This window comes from Phyllopteryx taeniolatus, chromosome 6 (assembly GCF_024500385.1).
Source record: "Phyllopteryx taeniolatus isolate TA_2022b chromosome 6, UOR_Ptae_1.2, whole genome shotgun sequence".
Classification (NCBI taxonomy): Eukaryota; Metazoa; Chordata; class Actinopteri; order Syngnathiformes; family Syngnathidae; genus Phyllopteryx; species Phyllopteryx taeniolatus.
In genome coordinates, this window is record NC_084507.1 from 23681776 (window position 1) to 23703291 (window position 21516).

The following is a 21516-nucleotide window of genomic DNA, read 5'->3' on the forward strand; positions in this document are numbered from 1 at the left end:
CGGTGGAGGGCTGCAGTGATGGTTGACCTTCTCGAACTTTCTCCCATCTCCCGACGGCATCTCTGGAGCTCAGCCACAGTGATCTTTGGGTTCTTCTTTACCTCTCTCACCAAGGCTCTTCTCCCCCAATTGCTCAGTTTGGCCGGACGGCCATCTCTCGGAAGGGTTCTGGTCGTCCCAAACGTCTTCCATTTCAGGATTATGGAGTCCGCTGTGCTCTTAGGAACCTTAAGTGCAGCAGAATGTTTTTTGTAACGTTGGTCAGATCTGTGCCTTGCCGCAATTCTGTCTCTGAGCGCTTCAGGCAGTTCCTTTAACAGGATGATTCTCATTTGCACTGACATGCACTGTGAGCTGTAAGGTCTTCTATAGAAAGGGGTGTGGCTTTCCTAATCAAGTCCAATCTGTACATTCAAACACAGCTGGACTCCAATGAAGGTGAAGAACCATCTCAAGGATGATAAGAAGAAATGGACACCACCCGAAGGGTCTGAAAACTTATGGCTGTGTGATATTTCAGTTTTTCCTTTTTAATAAATCAGCAAAAATGTCAACAATTACATTTGTTTGTCAATATGGGGTGCTGTGTGTACATTAATGAGGAAAAAATGTACTTAAATGATTTTAACAAATGGCTGCAATACGACAAAGAGTGAAACATTTAAGGGGGTCTGAAAACTTTCCATACCCACTGTATATTTCCACACCAAAATGTATCGTCAAACCATGTAATAACAAAAGTCAACTAGCTTCATGCTAATGCGAAAAGTCATAGACGGACTAACGGACATCGGCATCAACGTTACGGTAAATATAAACCTTCAAACGACGGCTACTTCAACACAAACAGAGCAGACAAAATCTGCATCAGAAATATACAAATTCCTTTTTATTTTTCGAAGGCGAACAGACTAAAGTACATAATAAAATAAATGTGAAAGTGTTTGTTTGAGTCAGAGGGGCGCAGCAGCATACGCACAAATATGCGAATGGTACCACCTCTGCCTAAAAAAAAACCAAAAACCCTGTATATTTTCATTTTCAAATATACGCAGCATAAAAAGAGCTAGTGTCGTGCGTAAGGTACCTGGAGTCGATGATGAAGCCCAGGGAGGTGAGCGTGAGTAGGATGTAGCCGGTCATCCCCAGCAAGGTCAACTGGGTCAGCGTCTAGGGTCCAAATACAGCACATGACGTGACTTCCAATGTAAAGCTGTAATCAGCATCACGGCTGCTTGGCTCACAGTCTCCGAAGAAAGCTTTCCTAAAGCACCAGGCTGTACCACTGTTTCCTGGGCAGTGCCAAGGCAAACAAGCCTGAGTGTGCTGGCACGTGGAGGATGCACAGCAGCACATGAATAGCAAGTCCACTTTGGACTGTGTAAAGAACATCTCATGGAATTTGATGGGTCTTTGCGTAAGACACTCACTCATTCACTCAGTCACTTACTCACACGGTCACTCAGTAAGACTCGGTTGGTCAGTCACTCAGTCTGTCACTTATTTGGTCAGTCAGCCACTTACAGTCAGCTGGTCAGGCAATCGATCTTTGTCACACCGCCGTCGACTTGCTGAGGGGAAGTGTCGCGAAAAATAAGGCTCAAATAGAAAAGAATTCCATTTGTGGTGATGTTAGAAAGCACCTCAAATAGGAGAGGGTCTGGCGGAGTGATTTCCGAGTGTGATTTCGGTTCTGTAAACAGCAAGGGCAAAATGGTGTAAGTCTTCAAAAATCCCATGTCTCACTATCCCGAGCTTTGGGACAACAGAAAAATGTCGCTGGAAGAGGCATGTCCCCAGCTCAGCCTGAAATACACCTTGAAGCATTCTTCCGTGGAAGTGTGCCTCACGAGTGTGCAATACTCGGTGCAACGGGTAACACCGAGCGCCGTCGTCCTCGCGCGGTGGACCTTTAATGCTGGGCAACTACGGTGTAAAAAGGCTTTTAAGTCAGTCAGTCAGTCAGCCTTTCAGTTGGTCAGTCACTCTCACGTACTTATTCAGTCACTCAGTTGGTCGGTCAGTCTGTCACTCACAGACTCATTTAATCACTCAGTCAGTCACTCTGTGAGTGAGTCGCTCAGCCAGTCAGTCAGTCACTCCTGAAGCCTCCTGGTGCGTATTTACAATTAGCAAAGCCTTTGATTTGTGTTGAAAATGACTGTCGCACATAAAATTGACTGGCTTGCTAGCTAGCAAGCGCACATGTGTACAGTACATAAACACAAAGGGGTGACATGATTTATTGCGGGAGCCGGCGGAGTTCACGTTATTTTCCTTCGCAAAAGTCCTGATTGCTGCATCCTGAAGGCTATTTTGCTTGGGAAAGGCTCCAGTCCACAATTAAGGCATTTGTGTTCACTGCCGGACCACCAGCTGGTGTTTCATTTGCAGGCGAGTGCAGGGAGCCCTCTCGGCCCTAGAGGTGTGTGCGTGTGTGTAAATGTGTGTGGGACCACAAACGAAAAAAAAAAAAAGAGGGGCAATTTTATTTGGGAGTTTTGAAGGAGTTTGGGCGTGACGGCACTTCTCGGCTCACCAAAACCATGCCTGAGGGGGGAAAAAAAAAAGGCTTCCAAAGATAACTGCCGAGGAGACCCGATGCTTTATTTTTCTGACGGAGGAGGAAGGGAAGGGGGTCTTTTGGCTTCGGCAAGTGGAAAAAAATAGACAAAGGTTCCTCCAAAGGGAAAGGCCGATCAGTCATCCTGTCACGATGTTAGACGTAGCTCGTTTTTCTTTTTTTCCTTTTTTTAAATGACTGCACTCCAGCGGCCGCAACAAACTGTGTCATTAGTTCAATCATGTTGCCAGACGAATAGTCTTCAATTAGGGAGCTCGAGACCTTCTCGTCACACTACCGCATGAACCAAATATCTTAGGCAGGCCATGTCAAGACTGTCCGAGTTTCAAAAATACTAGGTACAAAATGAGTTTTAGCTGAATAAAAACTAGGGCTGGGCGATATGGCCAAAAATTCATATTGCGGTATACTTTCAACCACAGATGGGTATATGCTTTGGTATGTTTGGTACATTCACCTCATCACTTTATTTTGTATATAGTCATACATTCATTCATTATAAAAAAAAAACCCAACAAATTGAATTTGAAGTCAGAAGTCATAGACAATAGTGACAACCAAATGTGAATCGCATTGTTCAATTTATGCCAAAGGATTTGACAAAAAGTGTAGAAAAATTGTCATTTTGGTTCAGATTTTCTGCTACAATGAAAGAAAAAGGGATTCCCATTTGTACTAATGTGACAAATACATACCGTCTGGTTTTCGAAGAGCTCGTGGTACGTGTACAGCACCAGCAGGAAATGTGTCACTACGTAAACTTGTAATGGCAGCGAGCAGCTGGGATCGTGAAGCTTCTCCTCACCAGTCACCTGCCAGTGGAAAAGAAAAAACATACATTAAGAGACATAAAACCACTTCCCCACAACCACTCGGTGACCATCATTAGTAGGACAAAATCTCTACAACTCGCCTGTCTTTAAATAGCTCCTGGAAATGGACAAAATGACAACAACAACAAAATGGCCTTTTCAAACCAAAATAGCAGTCTGTTATTGTGTCTTTCCGGGCATGGCTTCTTCAGACTTTTTTGTTGTTGTTTACCCATCATACACATGCCTACCATTGTTTATGTTGCTAAGTCAAACTGGTTTGGGGGGATGAGTTGTTTTAATACGGCTGGGTGTCCCTGAGCCACTCGAGACTAATATGATTATTTCAAAACAAAATGGCAGACTTCCTGTCTCTTTTTCCCGACACGGCTTCTGGAGACTTTTTTGTGGTTCGACTCACGGTAGAAATGTCTACTAAACATGATACTGCTGAGTGGAACTGGTTTGAGGGACTGATTTTTTTCCCAAAATGCTCGTTACCAAACAAGTCATCAAATTTCCCGCTCACACGCAATGACCAAAAATCTTATGTTTGGTAATTTAGCATCATCCACTTGTCTAGTGTACGTGGTCCAAATCGGACAAAATCTCTCGGGTGAGTTCGTCTTTGAAAGACCCCAGGAAATTGCCAATGTGACCCTAAGATGGCCATTTCAAACTAGAATGGCTGACTTCCTGTGCATTTTGGGGCATGGCTTCTTGAGACTTGCTTGTGGTTCTACTCATGATAAAAATGCACACCAAATTTCGTGTTCCTATGGCAAACAGGATTCGGGGGGGGTGAATTTTATTTTGAATTCCGGAAGGCACTACCAGGCCAATTTGGCCAATTCTTGTGGTTATTATAGGGTCGTGTTTTATGACCCGTCATCCAACTTTGCTGCCATGCCCGCACACAGAAGGACACAAACGAAATTTCTTCACAATTTAGCGTCCGACATTCGGCAAATGACATGCTTCAAATTTCGGAGCAATTGGGAGTCAATTTCCAAGTTAATCATCGAAGGATCACTGGAGACCCCAAAATGGCTGCTTCAAACTAAAATGATTGACTTCCTGTGCATTTTGGGGCATGTTTTCTTATACTTTTTGTGGTGCTACTCATGATAGACATTCCTACCAATTTTGAGCACCAGTAAAATCATTCCTTTTTTTAAAAGTGTGGTTGTTCTTGTCTTATTTCCATCTCGACACGAATGACATCAAAGGTGTCGAGAGCACGGCGAAGTCCATTTTCCAACTCCTAATGGAGCGCACGCAAAGCCATCACTTATCTGCGCCATATGAAAAATATACAGTGCGTCAACATCACTGCTGTGTTGCCCACTTCAGGGAATCGCTGTTGCGGTAATATTGTTCTACATTGCTGTAATAAACATTGGGAAACGTCATGAGCCGTCTTTGAAGGATTATTCATGGCATGGAAGAGGATAAATTGCAAAGAGCCATCCGTGCATGGAACGCAGCTGATGACGGCTTCCGACTAACACGGCAGCTCCAGATGTATTTCTTTTTTTAAATTGATAAAGACGATCTCCAAAAGGGTGACAACTGTATTTACAATATTCTTTTGCCTTTTGAATGACATCTCGTTGTCTGCTGTAACTTAGTTTTGTACTTTTAATGTATTTTCGTTGTGCCTGGAGATATGAGTTCAATTCATTCCGAGGCTACGCTTCCTAACTCCAGACACTTGTATCTGAAATCATCTTTTCCCACTGAAATGAATTCAAATGCCATTCATCTGACATTAAGATGACTTTCAGGGCCGATTGAATTGATTGGAAAAAAAACAAGCAAAACGCGGAGATTTTTATTTCATGCGCTGCATTCCATGCGTCCATGTACAATCCCTCTTCCGCTAATCAGCGTTCCAAAACGGATTTTTTTTGAAGGATGAAACATGTATTTTCCATTATATGCTGTTTTTGTGCTTGTGTTTATTGCTTTCTTGTGACATGTTGGTGCCAAGGAACTATGTTGAAGTAAATTGAGGCACTTCATTTTGACAAAAGTATCACTTTGCTGTACTGGTGGGGTGTCAGTTACTGCAGTTTGTGCTATTTGCAGCAGGGCTCGGTCCCTCTCTCATTGTGCTTAATATTTTTGAACACAAATAGCATTGCGGAATGGATTTTTTTAAAGGTTCCACTGGGATGAAAATGAGCTCATTAGGTCATCTGGATGTTTTTTTTTCTGTTTTGTTTTTACTGGAAGACGTGAGTCCATCTTGTGGAATTCGCTGACTCATTCGACCCCTTTCTGTCATTTGGAAACAAAAACAACAAAAAAAGTGGATAAAAAAGAATGACCAATCACAGACAACCGAGGGCTTTCCCTAAGTAGCCAGGCGGCTCGCTGCTGCTCCTCCTCCTTGATAAACCTGCAGGTACGTCGGGTCGTGCTTCATCGCCCTCTGCGAGACACCTTTCATGGTGTTTGGCTTCCAAAACTGCCTTTAAGGGGCCGATTGAATCGTTAACTCCCCCCGAGTGTTATGCATGAGGGAACTAAATGCGTGCCACCACCAACGTTATTTCAAAGCTAACCGCCACCTCATTCCACTGGAGCCTTTCTGCAGACACACACACATGCACATTTCCACTGGGGCTTCATGCGGTTTTAATCCCAGAGACGGTGAAAATGAATTTATTGTGCTCCGTCTACAAAGGCTTTTGGGCTTTTATTTGATGTGGCCATTCCTGGTAAAAGTCGCCTGAGACTCCAGCAGTGAGGAATTCTCCTTTTAAATGATGTCAGGTCACAACAGAGTCATGCACCCACCTTGGGAACATGATCATGGTTGCCCAGCCGAGGAGTTCCGGGCCTCCAGCTGGGACCATTGACAAAAGTGGACACTTTGTCGGTGTGGCTCGAGTAGGTGGTTGATCTTCTCCACAAGGACAAATAGTAGTGGAACTAGAAAAATAAGACGAAACACCAAAGCACAGTCACAATACTAATAGAAAAAAATAGCAATTAGATGTTTGGTCTCCACCTCTACACTGAGTTCATGATTTGTGGCGAGTCATTAAAAGTTCTCCCACTGACGAAAACCTATTAGAATTTAGCTTTGCCCATCCGTTTAGGAGACGTGGTTCAAATTTGGTAGTAATTACAGAAAATATCTCGGACAATTTACTTTTTGAAACACTACTCAAAATGGTCAGCGTGAGACTAAAATGGCCGCTTCAAAGCAAAATGGTAGACTTCGTGTGTCTTTTAGGGCATGGTTCCTTGAGATCTTTTTGTAGGACTCAAGATAGATATGCCTACCAAATGTCCGGTTGCTAAGTGAAACTGATCTTATTGTTCTTTAATCCGAAAGTTGCAACCTGGCTAATTAGGGAAAAGATCCCTCAAACATTTGCCCAAAATGGCCGTTTCAAACACTTTTTTGTGAGTCTAATCATCATAGACATGAATACCAAATGTCATGTTGATCAATGAAACTGGACTTGCAGTGTTTTTTTTTTAAGCCTGGCCTCTCGAGGCCTGTTTTTGTAGGTCGACTCATGATAAATTTGCCGACTTCATTTCATGTTGAATCATCAAATTGACTTTGGGGGCTAGTTATTAAAAAAACAATATAAAATAAAATTCTGGAAGGAACTCCTGGGCCAATTTTGACAAGGAATCCTGAAAATTTGCTCAAAATAGTGATTTCAAACCAAAATAGCAGATTTTCTGTGTCTTTTTGGACATGGCTTCTTGAGAAATTTTTTTGTCAGGCTACTAGTGATAGATATGCCTACCAAATTTAGTGTTGCTAAGTCAAACTGATTTCTGGGACTGAATTTTATTTTTAACTCATGGTAAATTTGGCTACCTAATTTCATGTTGCAACATCAATTTGCTTTTGGGGGCTGATTGAAAAAAATATTCTGGAAAGCACTATTGGCACAGGCCAATTTGGCTAAGGAGCCGTGGAAATGACCCGACAATGGCTGTTTCAAAGCAAAATGGGAGACTTCCTGTGTGTTTTCAGGCAACTTTTTTGTGGGTCTACTTACAATGGACATGCCTATCAAATGTCATGTTACTAAGTGAAAGTGTCTTATGGGGCTGAATTAAAAAAAAAAAATCCTCACGAGAATATTACTCAGTTGATGTGTAATAGAACGAGGCAATAGATATCAATGATGTCATTAAAACATAACTTAGGACAACATAAACGACCAACCTAGCTCACTAAGGCAACATAACTGTGCCCTTTTGGATTCTGGGTCAGAAGATCCACGTAGCTTAATACAGAGCCTACTTATCAAAATGGCCTATTTGATAGGACTCAGATCAGCATGTTATGCTTGCAAAATGGCCACTCACTCACTTAGAAATACGAGCTTGCGCGTCATTTACCGGCCGTGTTCTTATTGGATGAGTGCTAGCGAGCGTGCGTGTGCTAGCAAGCATGCTAGCAGGTGTGCTAGCGAGCACGCTCGTGAGTTTGTTAGCAAGCACAGTACTCACCTGACTTGACATGATTTCAAAGGAGTTGTTGGGGAAGACCAAGCCATACACCACCTTCTCCTTCTCTTCAGTGAATGTACCTTAAAACAAAACACTACAATTAGCTGTATTAGGCGCTCTAGCATTACCTAGTTGACAAAAAGACAAAAAACCAAACAAAAAAAACATAGACCAAATTTAACAATTAGCAGTATTAGCCACTATAGCATTACCATGGGCATTCCTTTACTTTCATGCGCAAAACAAAATGCAACAATTTGCGGTGTTAGGCCTTCAACTATTAGCACAAGTCTTCTTCCTTCACTTTCCCAGTATATAGTTGATGCTAAAACAAAACAACAATTAGTACTATTAGGCTCTATAACGTTAGCATGAGCCTAATTCATTTGCTCTCTCACTGTGTAGTTGATGCTAAAAGCAAAACCAAAATGTAAACAATTACAAACGTTAGCCACTATAGCGTTACTATGGAGATTCATTCCCTTTTATTCTAAAACCAAAAATAAAAGGCAAAAATTTGCTGTGTAAGCCTATAGCGTGAGGGTTAGGTTCGACCTGGAGGGGGCAAAAATGAAGATATTGACGTTTTCTTTCGGGGTGACCAGGTTGGATGTGATTAGAAATAAGCTCATCAGAGGGACAATGTTTTAAAGACTTTGATGATTTGTGCATGTCCAGATTATGTGAGTATAATGGTAGGAGGATGATGAGGATGGAGCTGCCAGGCAAGAGAGCTAGAGCAAAGACAAGGTCAATAGATGTAGTGAGGGAAGACATGAGGGCAGTTGGCCTTTGACAAGAGGATGCAGAAGATAGTCTTACATGGAAAAGGATGAAACACTGTGGCCACCTCAAACGGGACAAGCCGAAAGGAAAAGAAGAAGAAGAAGAAGAAGAAGAAGAAGAAGAAGGCTATAGCGTTAGCATGAGCCTCTAAAGTATTTGCTTGCCAAACAATCGATCCCATATGATCAGAATCCCTCCGTAGTTCTTGTCAATGCAGTATTCGTTCCTTCCTGTTGAAAAGGTTCGCAGAACATTTGGACGAATGTTAATAACAATCGCAGCATGACAATAATCAAAATAAAATACAAAAATAAAACGAGAAAAAAAATGGTCTTCACCGTGGTGAACTCTGTGATGCTTGGGAGTGTTGAAGATCCATTCTAGAGGTCCCAAGTCTCGGATTACCTGAAAGAAAAGTAAAGGCCTTGTCGTAACGTTATGCATTTGAGGGGTCCCACAAGATGCTCCCCAAAATGTACTCAGTAGCGACCGCTGTAAAAATACAACAACAACAAAAAATTTGCCCCAGACACCAGTTTCACCGATCAACATGAAATTGCGTAGACGTGTCAATCATACCAGGATTTATGAAAAAGTATCAAGGCCACCTGCACGAAACTGAACAGGAGGCCATTTTGACTTGAAACACCCATTTTGGGCAGAGCATTGCAAAGTTTCATAAACATTTCTGAGGATTCTGGGAAAGAAAAAAAAAAGAAAATCAGCCCCTGACATCAGTTTTCACATAAGATTGATGGTACTTGTAAGAGTAATCATAACAGGATGCACAAAAAAAGTCTGAAGGACCCATTGCCACAATTGCACAGGAAGTCAGCCATTTTGGTTCAACATGGATCATCAAACTGTCATACATACTCACTACAGATGTTTTTTTTTTTTTAAATTAGCTCCCAACACTATTGTCACAAAATTGGGTGAGAATGTCAATCATGACTGAACGGACACAAAAGTCTCAAGGGCCCATACCCAGAAACACACAAGAAGTCAAGCATTTTGGGCGGAGCATGGTGCCAATGTTTGATCATTTCAAGGATTCTCAGAAAGTTCAAAAAATAATAATAAATCAGCCCCAAACACCAGTTTAATCTATCGATACAAAAGTGGGAGAACATGTCTATCATAACGACGCACCAAAAATTCTCAAAGGCCCAGGCCTGTACTTGAACAGGAAGGCGTCTATTTTGGTTTGAATCCACCATTGTAGGCAAACGCCAATGCTCATACTTTGACAAACTCTTACTAGGGAGCTGATAAGCCACATAAGCCATAAACAAGAGCACTTAGCTGGACCAAATTCATCATTTTCCATCAATTCTTCATTCATTTCCACGTAATAGCGCATCTGGCTGTTTTGTGTTCAATTAAAAAAACATCTCCGTCACCACTTCACTTTGGCTGCGTGGCAGAATCCGTAAAATCCATAAAAAAGGACTATAAAGGAGGCATGAATTACACGCCTTGAGAATATAGCATCTATTACGAGCGCTTTGGCTAATAGCGCACTAAAAAGTTTGGAAAGGGGGTGTTCCAACTCCATTCGTTCCCAGGAAGGATCGTAAAAAACATTGATGCTTATCGTCGCTTTGCTTCTGTTTGGAATATTTCATCACTCTTTCATTTTTTTATTGGAAGTCTAGAGAGACAGGGGACGCACATATAAGATAAGAAACACTATTTTTTGTAAAGTTGACGTGACGTTTACCTCCGTGTGCAGCCAGAACTGGAAGAGAAGATTGAGTTGGATGTGGACAGCGAAGGCAGATGGTGGCACGGCCAAGGCCATGGGCACGTAGAAGATCTGAACATGACAGGAAATATGATTCATGATGGTCTTTTGACCTTTGGAGAGGGCGCACAGCAACGGGAACGTACCCACGACGTCAGCTGCTGGGTGAGCGGCTGCCGCAGGGCCGTGCTGAAGTTGTAGTACTCGGAACTGTGGTGCACCTGGTGGGCCGCCCAAAGTATGGCTACCTCTACATAAATATGCCACACAGAACATATTTAAAGGGGACGTGAAGACTTCAAACACAAAAGCAGACATCTTCTTTGTGAATTGAGTAAAATGAGGCGGCACGGTGGACGACTGGTTAGCACATCTGCCTCACAGTTCTGGGGACCGGTGGTCAAATCCCGGCCCGCCTGTGTGGAGTTTCCATGTTCTCCCCGTGCCTGGGTGGGTTTTCTCCAGACAGTCCAGTTTCCTCCCACATCCCCAAAAAACATGCGTGGTAGGTTGATTGAGGACTCTAAATTGCCCGTAGGTGTGAATGTGAATGTGAATGCGAATGCGAATGGTTGTTTGTTTCTATGTGCCCTGCGATTAGCTGGCGGCGGTTCAGGGTGTACCCCGCCTCCCGCCCGAAGATAGCTGGGATGGGCTCCAGCGGCCCGTGACCCTAGTGAGGATAAGCGGTAAAGAAAATGGATGGATGGAAATCTTTTCATTTCTGGTTATCAGGTTAAGGTTAATCATTTTTATCTAGGATATTCTACGTTAATATAACTTAACAGGCAAAACCTGACAACTTCTAGAAAATAATTTTCTTCAAAAACTGACAAGTCCCAAATTTTCACGTTACAATAAAATTACACCGAAATGGTAAGTGTATGCTTTGCGGATAAGAAATTAACAACATCCTTACCTGTCAAAGGGTTATTTAAGTTATTTGCCTGGGTTTCGCAATCATTTTTGTCGTTGTTTTTGGTTATATGCGATATATGAGCGCGACGATCGGCATATTATTGTTTTATGTACGTTATTCTGTCTTTCAAAGCACTTTGTAAACGTGTTTTTAAAGATCCTATATAAAACGATAACTAACCTGACCTCACCGTTGAGTTTCATGACATCATCTGTCTTGGACTGTTTCACGCAATCAATTATAGGCAATACTCTGCTAGTAGTCACTTCCGCTTGTGTGCGTCTTTGTGTGTGTGTGTGTGTGTGTCACAACTATGCAAACGTTACAGTCATTACGGGGTTGTGGGGGATCAATAACATATAAATTGAAGGTATTGAGCATTAATGAAGTTGGAGAATAGCAGATCAGTGCTGGTCTTGACTGGTCTCGACGGAAAAATCCAAATTCCGGCCAGTCCGAGACAAAGAGAGACAAAACCTTTGGGAGTCGAGTCCGAGACAAGACCAAGACCTTCAAAATGTGGTTTTGAGACCGGTCTCGAGCCCAAGACCGGTTTCGAATGTTACAACACTGCTACACAAACCTGCCTGCTTCTGCTTTTTTTTTTTTTTTTTTTTTACAAAAAAGTGCAACGTCCATTGTCCCAAGGGTCTTGCTAAATTAAAGAATAGAAAGTATCTGATTCTGGCAACACGTCATCCCAGGACTAGTTATAATTCCTCCGCTGTTTTGTGACACTCGTATCAGCGTTGCACTTCATTTTAGCATGCAAAGGGAACAAGCTAGTTACGTTTTACTGGATCGGGGAGAGGTTTCCGGACCACCACGTGGACCTGGGAGCACTTTGGCACCTTTCAAAAATATCATAAAGCAGAATTAAATCATGGTTTCACGCAGAAGTTGTGTTTTCTGGTTTAATTGCAGGACTGAGCCCAATTTGAAACAGTTTTATGAGGTAATTTTCAGTTCATCTGGAGATTCGTCTCAGGTACGATAATGTGATTTACGGCGTATATCATTTCACATGTTCAATCACGTTCTTTTAAAACTTGTGAACAGTATCGAGGTCGACAAGTCGTAAAGGCGAGGGGGTCGGGGGTCTCCAGCACCTGAACAAACACGTTGTTGAGAAGTGCAAGTGCGTTCCAAGGGGGGAAACCTAGCAGAATTCCTGAGGAAAAGTAGGATATTGGCGTTATTGCTTTGGCCTGGCAGGTGTGAGAGGATGAGGGTCCCAGGGAGTGTCGAGGGGAACTGACACGCTCCAAGTACAAATGGCGGCTTTGGGATTAAGACGAAACAAGAAGGAGCAGAGCTGGGACGTGAAAAGATTTGGACAATTCCCAAGCGTCTAAAGGCTGAAAGTGTTTCTCTCTGGAAAAGACAGCTGTGGACAAGGTGCTCTCCGAGCACTGTTCGGACCACCAAATAGATTTTTTTCCGCCTCATATTCAACATGTGTGCAGCGCACTGTCATCAACAGTCACATTTGGGTCGTTAAAAGACGAGAAGAACAATGTCAAGAATGTCAATGGTTGGAAAATTAACCAAGAAAGATAAATCGCCCAATCTTGATTATGCATCCATCCATCCATTTTGTGAGCCGCTTCTCCTCACGCGGGTCGCGGGCGTGCTGGAGCCTATCCCAGCTGTCATCGGGCAGGAGGCGGGGTACGCCCTGAACTGGTTGCCGGCCAATCAGTTCAGGGCACATAGAAACATTCGCACTCACACCTACGGGCAATTTAGAGTCTTCAATGAATGCATGTTTTTGGGATGTGGGAGGAAACCGGAGCGCCCGGGGAAAACCCACGCAGGCACGGGGAGAACATGCAAACTCCACACAGGCGGGGCCGGGGATTGAACCCGGGTCCTCAGAACTGTGAGGCTGACGCTCTAACCAGTCGGCCATTATTATTATTATTAATCTTTCCAATTAAATATTTGTTGTAAGACTATTATTATTATTATTATTATTATTATTTTCTTTTTTGTGAAGAAAGTTTTTATTTTTATTTTGTCCAGAGATATATTGACTTAGTGTAAGCCCAGATGAGTTCCAGTTTTTCTGCTTACGCCCACAAAACAAAAACAACAGAACGCAAAGCCGCTAAGTGCTAATTTCAACAAGTCCTGTATGTGGTGCTGATCTGTCATTAAGTACTTGTTGCTGAGTAAAAAGTATAAAGTGTTTATGTTCATGCTTTGTTCCAACACCACAGTCTTTTTTTCCTCTTTTCCTTTTCATGCAACAGTAATGTAGCTTGGCAAGGTCCAGCAGCGCGGCGGCGTTAAGATTGATGCTCCTTGTCACCGCTAGGAAGTGGGAAGCGCTAGGCTTCGCTGAGAAAGCCCATGTCTTCATCTCTGAACTCCACGGGACACCACATAGTTTGGCAGGCGCCATTCAGGAGGGAAGAGCTCTTAAACGGTGAAAAGCAGGAAAAAAGAAAACACCAGGCTCATCACGAGCCCAACGGCTTACAGAAACATTCTCGGAACATTTGGTACGTTTTAAATGGAGGACATTAACAGCCTGCTGCCTGTTGTTGGGAGCTGGTCTCATCCTGTACAACTATTCCAACTTCGACCCGAAACAAAATCCAAAATATAATTCTAACAGTAAAAAATGCTAACAGCGAGCACACATGGACCCATAGTGATCGTTCCCGAAAACATCTAGTGCCTCAATGCAGTCGTCCCCAACCACAAAGTCCGCGGACCGGTACCGGGCCGTGAGGCATTTGTTACCGGGCAGCAGAGAAGGAATGACCAATTTATAGAATTTCTGTTGTATTGCAATTCGCGTGTCAATGTGTTTTTATTTAGAAAATTGAGCAGCAGCACCAACTGCGCGTCTCAATTGACACATCGAGACTGCACAGAACGCTTCCGTTCCCGGTCCCGGCCGACTTGAACGCTTCTGTGTCCGGTCCGAGCGGGCTGACTAACGGCGGGAGAGCTCGAAGAATGAAATCATTTCATAAACTAATTCAATTCATTACGTTTACTGAAAAGATTTGTTCTTTGTTCGAAACAACACTATATCAGGAGTCCTACTTAAAATACGGGTTCATCGCAACAGTTAACACTCACGCACCAGGTCCGCTCTGATACAGATACAACAGTCGGTTGCTGCTCGACACAAGCAGCACTACTTTTACGGAGTTCAAAGTCTACTCCGACCCCCACTCCTGCATCGCGCCCATGGTGGTCGAGAGAGGAGAGAAGGAGAGAGGAGCAGAAGCGAGGCAAGCGTGTGTGTATGCACAACCCCAATTCCAATGAAGTTGGGACGTTGTGTTAATCATAAATAAAAACACAATACAATGATTTGCAAATCATGTTCAACCTATATTTAATTGAATAAACTACAAAGACAAAATATTTAATGTTCAAACTGATAAAATGTATTGTTTTTCGCAAATAATCATTAACTTAGAATTTTATGGCTGCAACACATTCCAAAAAAGCTGGGACAGGCTCATGTTTCCCACTGTGTTACATCACCTTTTTGTTTTAAACAACATTCAATAAACGTTTGGGAAGTGAGGACACAAATTGTTGGAGCTTTGTTTTCCCATTCTTGCTTGATGTACAGCTTCAGCTGTTCAACAGTCCGGGGTCTCCGTTGTCGTATTTTACGCTTCATAATGCGCCACACATTTTCAATGGCAGCCATGTCTGGACTGCGGGCAGGCCAGTCTAGTACCCACACTCTTTTAGTACGAAGCCACGCTGTTGTAACACGTGCAGAATGTGGTTTGGCATCGTCTTACTGAAATAAGCAGGGGCATCCATGAAAAAGATGTTGCTTGGATGGCAGCATATGTTTCTCCAAAACCTGTACGTACCTTTCAGCATTAAGGGTGCCTTCACAGATGTGTAAGTTACCCAAGCCATTGGCACGAACGCAGCTCCATACCATCACAGATGCTGGCTTTTGAACTTTGCGTCCATAACACTCCGGATGGTTCTTTTCATCTTTGCCCGGAGGCCACGACGTCAACAATTTCCAAAAACAATTTGAAATGTGGACTCGTGGGACCGCAGAACACTTTTCCACTTTGCATCAGTCCATCTAAGATGAGCTCGGGCCCAAAGAAGCCGGCGGCGTTTCTGGGTGGATAAATGGCTTTTGCTTTGCATAGTTGAGTTTCAAGTTGCACTTACGGATGTAGCGCCGAACTGTATTTACTAACATTGGTTTTCTGAAGTGTTTCTGAGCCCATGTGGTGATATCCTTTACACATTGATGTCGGTTTTTGATGCAGTGCCGCCTGAGGGATCGAAGGTCACGGGCATTCGATGTTGGTTTTTGGCCTTGCCGCTGACATGCAGTGATTTGTCCAGATTCTCTGAACCTTTTGATGATATTATGGACCTTGGATGATGAAATCCCTAAATTCCTTGCAATTGTACGTCGAGGAACATTGTCCTTAAACTGTTCGACTATTTTCACACGCACTTGTTCACAAAGAGGTGAACCTCGCCCCATCTTCGCTTGTGAATGACTGAGCAATTCAGGCAAGCTCCTTTTATACCCAATCGTAGCACCCGCCTGTGCCCAATTAGCCTGATCACCTGTGGGATGTGTTTGATGAGCATTCCTGAACTTTTTCAGTCTTTCTTGCCACCTTTCCCAGCTTTTTTGGAACGTGTTGCAGCCACCACGCATGTACCCATATTCTCCGTTGTGCAAAATATCAACCTGAGAACAAATAGCACGTAGTCAGATCGTGTCATTTGGTCAGGCACCAATCCAAATGAGAATTGATCAAATGCTAAAATGCTAACAGTTGATATGGTAGCTGATGTTCAGCCCTGTAGTTGGGTATATTCCAAATGAGAACTGATCAAGTACTAAGATTCTAACAATTTATATGCTAACATATAGCAAGATATCAACCTGAGAACAAAAAGCGCTAAGACAGATCACGCCCTGTAGTCGGGCATTACTCCAAATGAGAATGACTAAAATGCTAACAGTTGATATACTAACACATGGCAGCATGGCAACCAGATAACGAGCGCAAAGGCAGATCATGGCCTGTAGTATTAGTAGTATCCATTATTCTTTCCAATGACAATTGATCAAGTGCTAACATGCTAACAGTCGATACACTGAATAAATGCGCTATGCTCCCGCCAATCCATTAAAATGCTTGCAGCATGACATCAGGCTAAGGCGGTGTCATGGTCCTCCTGGCATTAATAGCCGGGGCGCTTGATTTAAAGTCGTGTGAATTGAAGTTTGTTCTGTCAATCACAGCGCTAATGGGCTGTGAAGTAGATGGCCGTGTTTGGATTGGACGCCTCTCAGCCGGCGAGCCAACCCAAACACAGAGCAAAGACCGGACCGGACTGGGCCGCTACACCACCGTTCAGCTCAGTCACGCACACCAACCCAAACAAACTCTTCCTGGTCGGGCCCACTTTGGCCCGCTACAAACAACGACTCTCTTATATACAATTATAAACAGTTACGTTCCAAGTTCTTACACAATTCTCTAGTCCAACTCCGATTTGGTTGACTTTCTCAACTAACTTCCCATTAAGAGCAATTTTATTTAGAATAATTCATCAACGAATTTAAACTGTTGCCGTCGTTACATCTGTATTAACTGTCAGTCGATGTCTGGCCAAGAGTGAGAAGCTGAGCCGGCATAATTATGATCTTCAGAAAAAAAAAACAATCATAATTTTACAGGAAATTGTTTCAATGATAATCATTGAAGAATGTATCAATGGATTTATTCGAATATTGTGATAATAAATGTAAAGATATAGTAGGCCTATCATAACAAAAAGTAGTAATTTCACGAGAAAAACTGTTGACATTTCACATCATTATTAATGTTCATTCGATAGTCATCTGTACATTTTCCTTAATTAGCAGCATGGGCCCCAAAGAAAATATCCCATCCCCATTACGACACCAGCGGCAATAAGTTTAGACACCAGGATGAAGGACAGCTTTGGCGTTTACTACATTTGGAGAAAATCATCTGCAGTGTTGCCACACTATCTCACGTTTCAACTTTAACGCCCGTATTACATTTCGGATTTTAAAACCAGTCTTTTTTTGTATTATTATTCTTTGATACAGTATCCAGGCAAGTCAATCTACTGGAAGATATGCATTTCTTGACAGTGAGAGACTGACAACAGGCACTAAGGAATACTTTAAAAAGTGTTGAATGTGTTTAATGCGTGTGCGAGTTATAAAACTTCACAAAACTGTTGTATATGTTATCTCTATAGCGCAGATTCTCACCTATTGCAGGCAATAATAAAAATAATCATAATCATCAACAGAACAACAACTACTGTACAAATATGGTGTCATTTGTGGTTTCTTGTCATGATGTACTCGGACATGCTAAAACACACACGGCCGTTTGCAATGAATCAATTCCAAGACTCGTAAGACTTGTTTTGCTGACCATTTTGGGCATACTGTATTCAACTTCCAAAGACGCTGCGGGTGTTGTTGAAATGAACAATCAAAAAAACAGCTTTCGTACTGTTTCAGTTGAAAAACAACATTTACAATAATTTGACTCCACTGATCATTTCTATTGTCTTTTTTCAACACCTACATTGGGCTCGTGACCGAGTGTTCTATGGACTTCTTTTTTTTTTTTTTTTGGACTCTGTGGCTCATTTCTAGTCACATGTTTATTTATTTTGTGGAAGGTGCCAGTTATCATGAATAACCGGCGAGGAACTATCGTATAAGGAAATTGTACGGCACACCTATGTTGACCAATTGTGCTGGAACGCATAAAAATGATGTGGCGGGCCAGATCTGGCCCCTGAACCTTTAGTTTGACACGTACGCTCTGAGAGGTTGTAACGCGCTTGTCTCGGTTCAAAGTCCTGCCGATGTTGTTCATTTTATCTGCGCATCCCGTGAGGCCTTTCGCTCGCGTTTTCTGCCGCAGCGCGACTCCCACATCCTGGCCTTCGAGTCAGGGGCGTGCGGGTGGGGTTCTTTGGTCAAACCCGCACCGAGGGCAGGAACTTGCCGTCACCGCAAAGATTTATGAAGTGGCCCCCGGGGGCCAGGTTGAAGCTTCCCTGGCAGCGCTCTTGAAACAAAAACATCCACACGGGAGGAGTGCTCAGCACACGTTTTTGTCTGCTGCTGTCTGCACAGCTGACGGGGCACACGGGAAGGAGCGAGGCACAAGTTCAAAAACATCCCCCCCCCCCAAAAAAAAACCTCCTGAGTATGGCTAAAAGATGTAATACATATATATATAAACTAACTTATTTTCTCAAGATATGGTGTTCTCGTAAAATGTATGTACTGTACCTGAATTCTTAAAATATAATGTTGAGTTTTAGTTTAGAACCATGACTTAATACTTGGCAAATGATTACTTTTTTCCCTCCAAATTGGTTTTTTCATAAGACATTGAACGTTTTCTCACATTACTATAACTTTTTTAATGCAAATACTAATTTTTGCCTCAAATAATTATTTTAGTCTTGGTAAATAATGACTTATGTCATACAATTATGACGTAAGTCTTACCAAACTTTTTTTCTCATTTCATAATATTCTAAAATCTAGATATTTTTTTTTCCTCGCAACTGACCTTCTCTTGTAAAATGATGATTTATTCTCATCAAATTAGGATTTTTTTGGTCATATTATTCTAAACATCCATCCATACATCCATCTTCTTCTACTTATTGGTTATTGTAACCGATTTCAGATTATAAAAAAAAAAAACATTTTCTCATATTATCCTCAAGGTATTTTGTAAAAATAAATTTAAAAAAAATAAATAAAAATGTGTCACAATATAATAACGTAATTCTTGTAAAATCAAGGATATTATGACTACAAGATGACAGAAAAGCACTACTTTTGTCTAAAGGAAGAGCGTCCTCAGTTCACTAAAACATAGTTTGCGGGCACCAAGATGCCACAAGACGGCAGCAAAGCAATGGAGGATAGGTTCCAAAAATAATGTGCGAAAATGTGATTGAGTGAACTTCAAATATACAAATGTCACTGTACAGGCAAAAAAAAAAAAAAATTCAAAAATTCCACAAGAAGCAGAGAATCGTTGTCCCGGTCGCTTTGGGCTGAGAGTACAGGCCATTAGAGACGTAAGTGGGACCATTTAGCCAGACCGCTCGGCCCTTTCGGGACACTAAAAGTGGCACGGCCTGGCGAGACGACTCTATTATCTCATGTATAATCAAAGGCGGGACAGCTGAGGGTCTGATTAATGGCCTCCGCCCGGCCGAGCGGGCCACATTTAGACAGAGAGCTGCCATTAGTGGCGCTGCAGATAGACGCGTAGCGTAAACAGCATCAACGCGCCTGTCAACAACGCGGCCGCGTCCGACCCCGGGCCGCCTCGTACTCACCCGAAACCATCTGCTTCCACGCTCCCTTTGCTATTTTGGTGCCCTCCCCAGGTTATTTGATGGATGCGGTCGCAGCTTAACTAAAGGTCACGTCTTGCCCAGAGGTTAGACTGTTTGAGGCAGGGAGCTCCCACTGGCTCCTCCGCAAGCGAAATGAGAGACGAAACACCACAAGAACACAAGTGGAGCTTCACAATGCTACCGGGATGCTTAACGAGCTGCAATGCGAGTGGAAAATATGTCCCGAAGTCCCAGCATTAAAGGATTGCAACGAAGCCTCGCTTATATCAGTGGCCATCGGGTCCGAGAACTGCCTCACATAGCCAAAATCCGGGAGTAATTGACTCCACTTCAAAAGGTTTAGAAATCCCTATAAATGCCACAAGAAGCACGACTCTGGTCTAAATTGAACTCCTTAACTCACTTCAGCAAAAATCTTTTGCCTCAATGAAACCCTGCTGACAGCAAAGTACTTATTTTGTCTCAACGAAGCTCCTCAACTCACTTCAGTATTGTTCCTTGACAACAAAATGCCACAAGATGGCAGGAAAGGACCACTTTTGCCTAGATGAAACTCTTCAATCCATTTCAACAGAGTTCATTGGCACCAAAATGCCACAAGATGGCGACTAAGCACTACTTTTGTCAAAAATGAAGCTCTTCAATTCACTTCAACATTATTCCTTGGTACCAAGATGCCGCAAAGTAAAACTTTTACTGCTTTGGCCTGAGCACAGAAATAGAAAAGAGTGAGTTTTTCAGCGAATAATGGGACACACGTTAAAAAAAGAACGTTCCAAATGTGGAAGGTCGGGATTGGCGAATTGTCAATGTTTTTCATTGCATAGAAAAAAGTCCAAATTTCTCCAGCAATTCGTGAATAGCCCTCATCGTAATATTCAAAGGCATTTTTGTTTTTCCTGCAAAATTGGACTTATTCTTGTAAAACCATGACTTTATTCTTAAGTGCAACTTTTTCTTGAGAAAACTTCTTTCCCTCATAACGGAATATTTAATTTTTAATACAATCATAATCTCATAACATTGTTTCATTTCTGTAGAATTACACCTTTTTTTCCTCACAATACTATAGCATTTTTGGGGGTAAATTTGGACTTTTTCCCATTATAATGCTAAAACTTATTATCTTGCTTGATTATAAATGTATTGGACCGTGTACAAGTGATCCAAACAACAAGTTTGGTTCCGCAAGTGCCCGCAATGGAAGTGGGAGCGGCATCACAGAACACTTTGCCGTTGCAAAACGGCTGCTCCGGTTTGGACTCCCGAGTTTCCCGTCAAGGGAGAATCTTAAATTAGCGCGTTTGGCGAGCGTGACGGCCAAGCAGAAACGTCTCTTCGTAATGAAGACATGAGCGTGGACGTCTGACTGCCTCTCCAAAGTGTTTCCGCTTAATTACGCTGCAGTGCTGCTTTCGTGTGGTTACGGTAGAGGGGAGAAAAGGCCATAAAAGACACAGTTTTACAGAGAGGCTAATAACGGCCTCGCATCCCCACGCAACACGTCACTTTTTGCAATTTTCTATTGGACGCTCTCCATCACGCAAAACGGGAAGATTTATGCCCCTCGTGCTTCCACGCGGACGGAATTTTGGGATGTTTCAAACCATTAAAACACCCGGGAGAGAGCTGACTTCTGCCAGAAGAATAATGTTCACTCGGAACACCGTCAAATCGTGCACAGGCCTCCATTTTGAGCATTATTCCTCATTCATTGAGGAATACAAAAAAAACTAATCTTTGTGAATTTTTAGAGGGTACATAT

At 42.6% G+C, this 21516-nt stretch overlaps 1 protein-coding gene across 6 annotated transcripts in view; it reads right to left on the reverse strand.

Moving 5' to 3' along the window:
* Nucleotides 1-21516, reverse strand: part of agmo (alkylglycerol monooxygenase) — a 54680-nt gene that overhangs the window by 18717 nt on the left and 14447 nt on the right. For all 6 annotated transcript variants that reach the window (XM_061775578.1, XM_061775576.1, XM_061775575.1 and 3 more), the window contains exons 4-11: nucleotides 10567-10670; nucleotides 10397-10492; nucleotides 9012-9078; nucleotides 8838-8903; nucleotides 7888-7967; nucleotides 6202-6336; nucleotides 3280-3396; nucleotides 1088-1170 (exon numbers count right to left, since the gene is read on the reverse strand). In XM_061775578.1, coding sequence (XP_061631562.1) covers nucleotides 1088-1170; nucleotides 3280-3396; nucleotides 6202-6336; nucleotides 7888-7967; nucleotides 8838-8903; nucleotides 9012-9078; nucleotides 10397-10492; nucleotides 10567-10670 — 748 coding nt within the window. The remainder of the gene's footprint in view (nucleotides 1-1087; nucleotides 1171-3279; nucleotides 3397-6201; nucleotides 6337-7887; nucleotides 7968-8837; nucleotides 8904-9011; nucleotides 9079-10396; nucleotides 10493-10566; nucleotides 10671-21516) is intronic.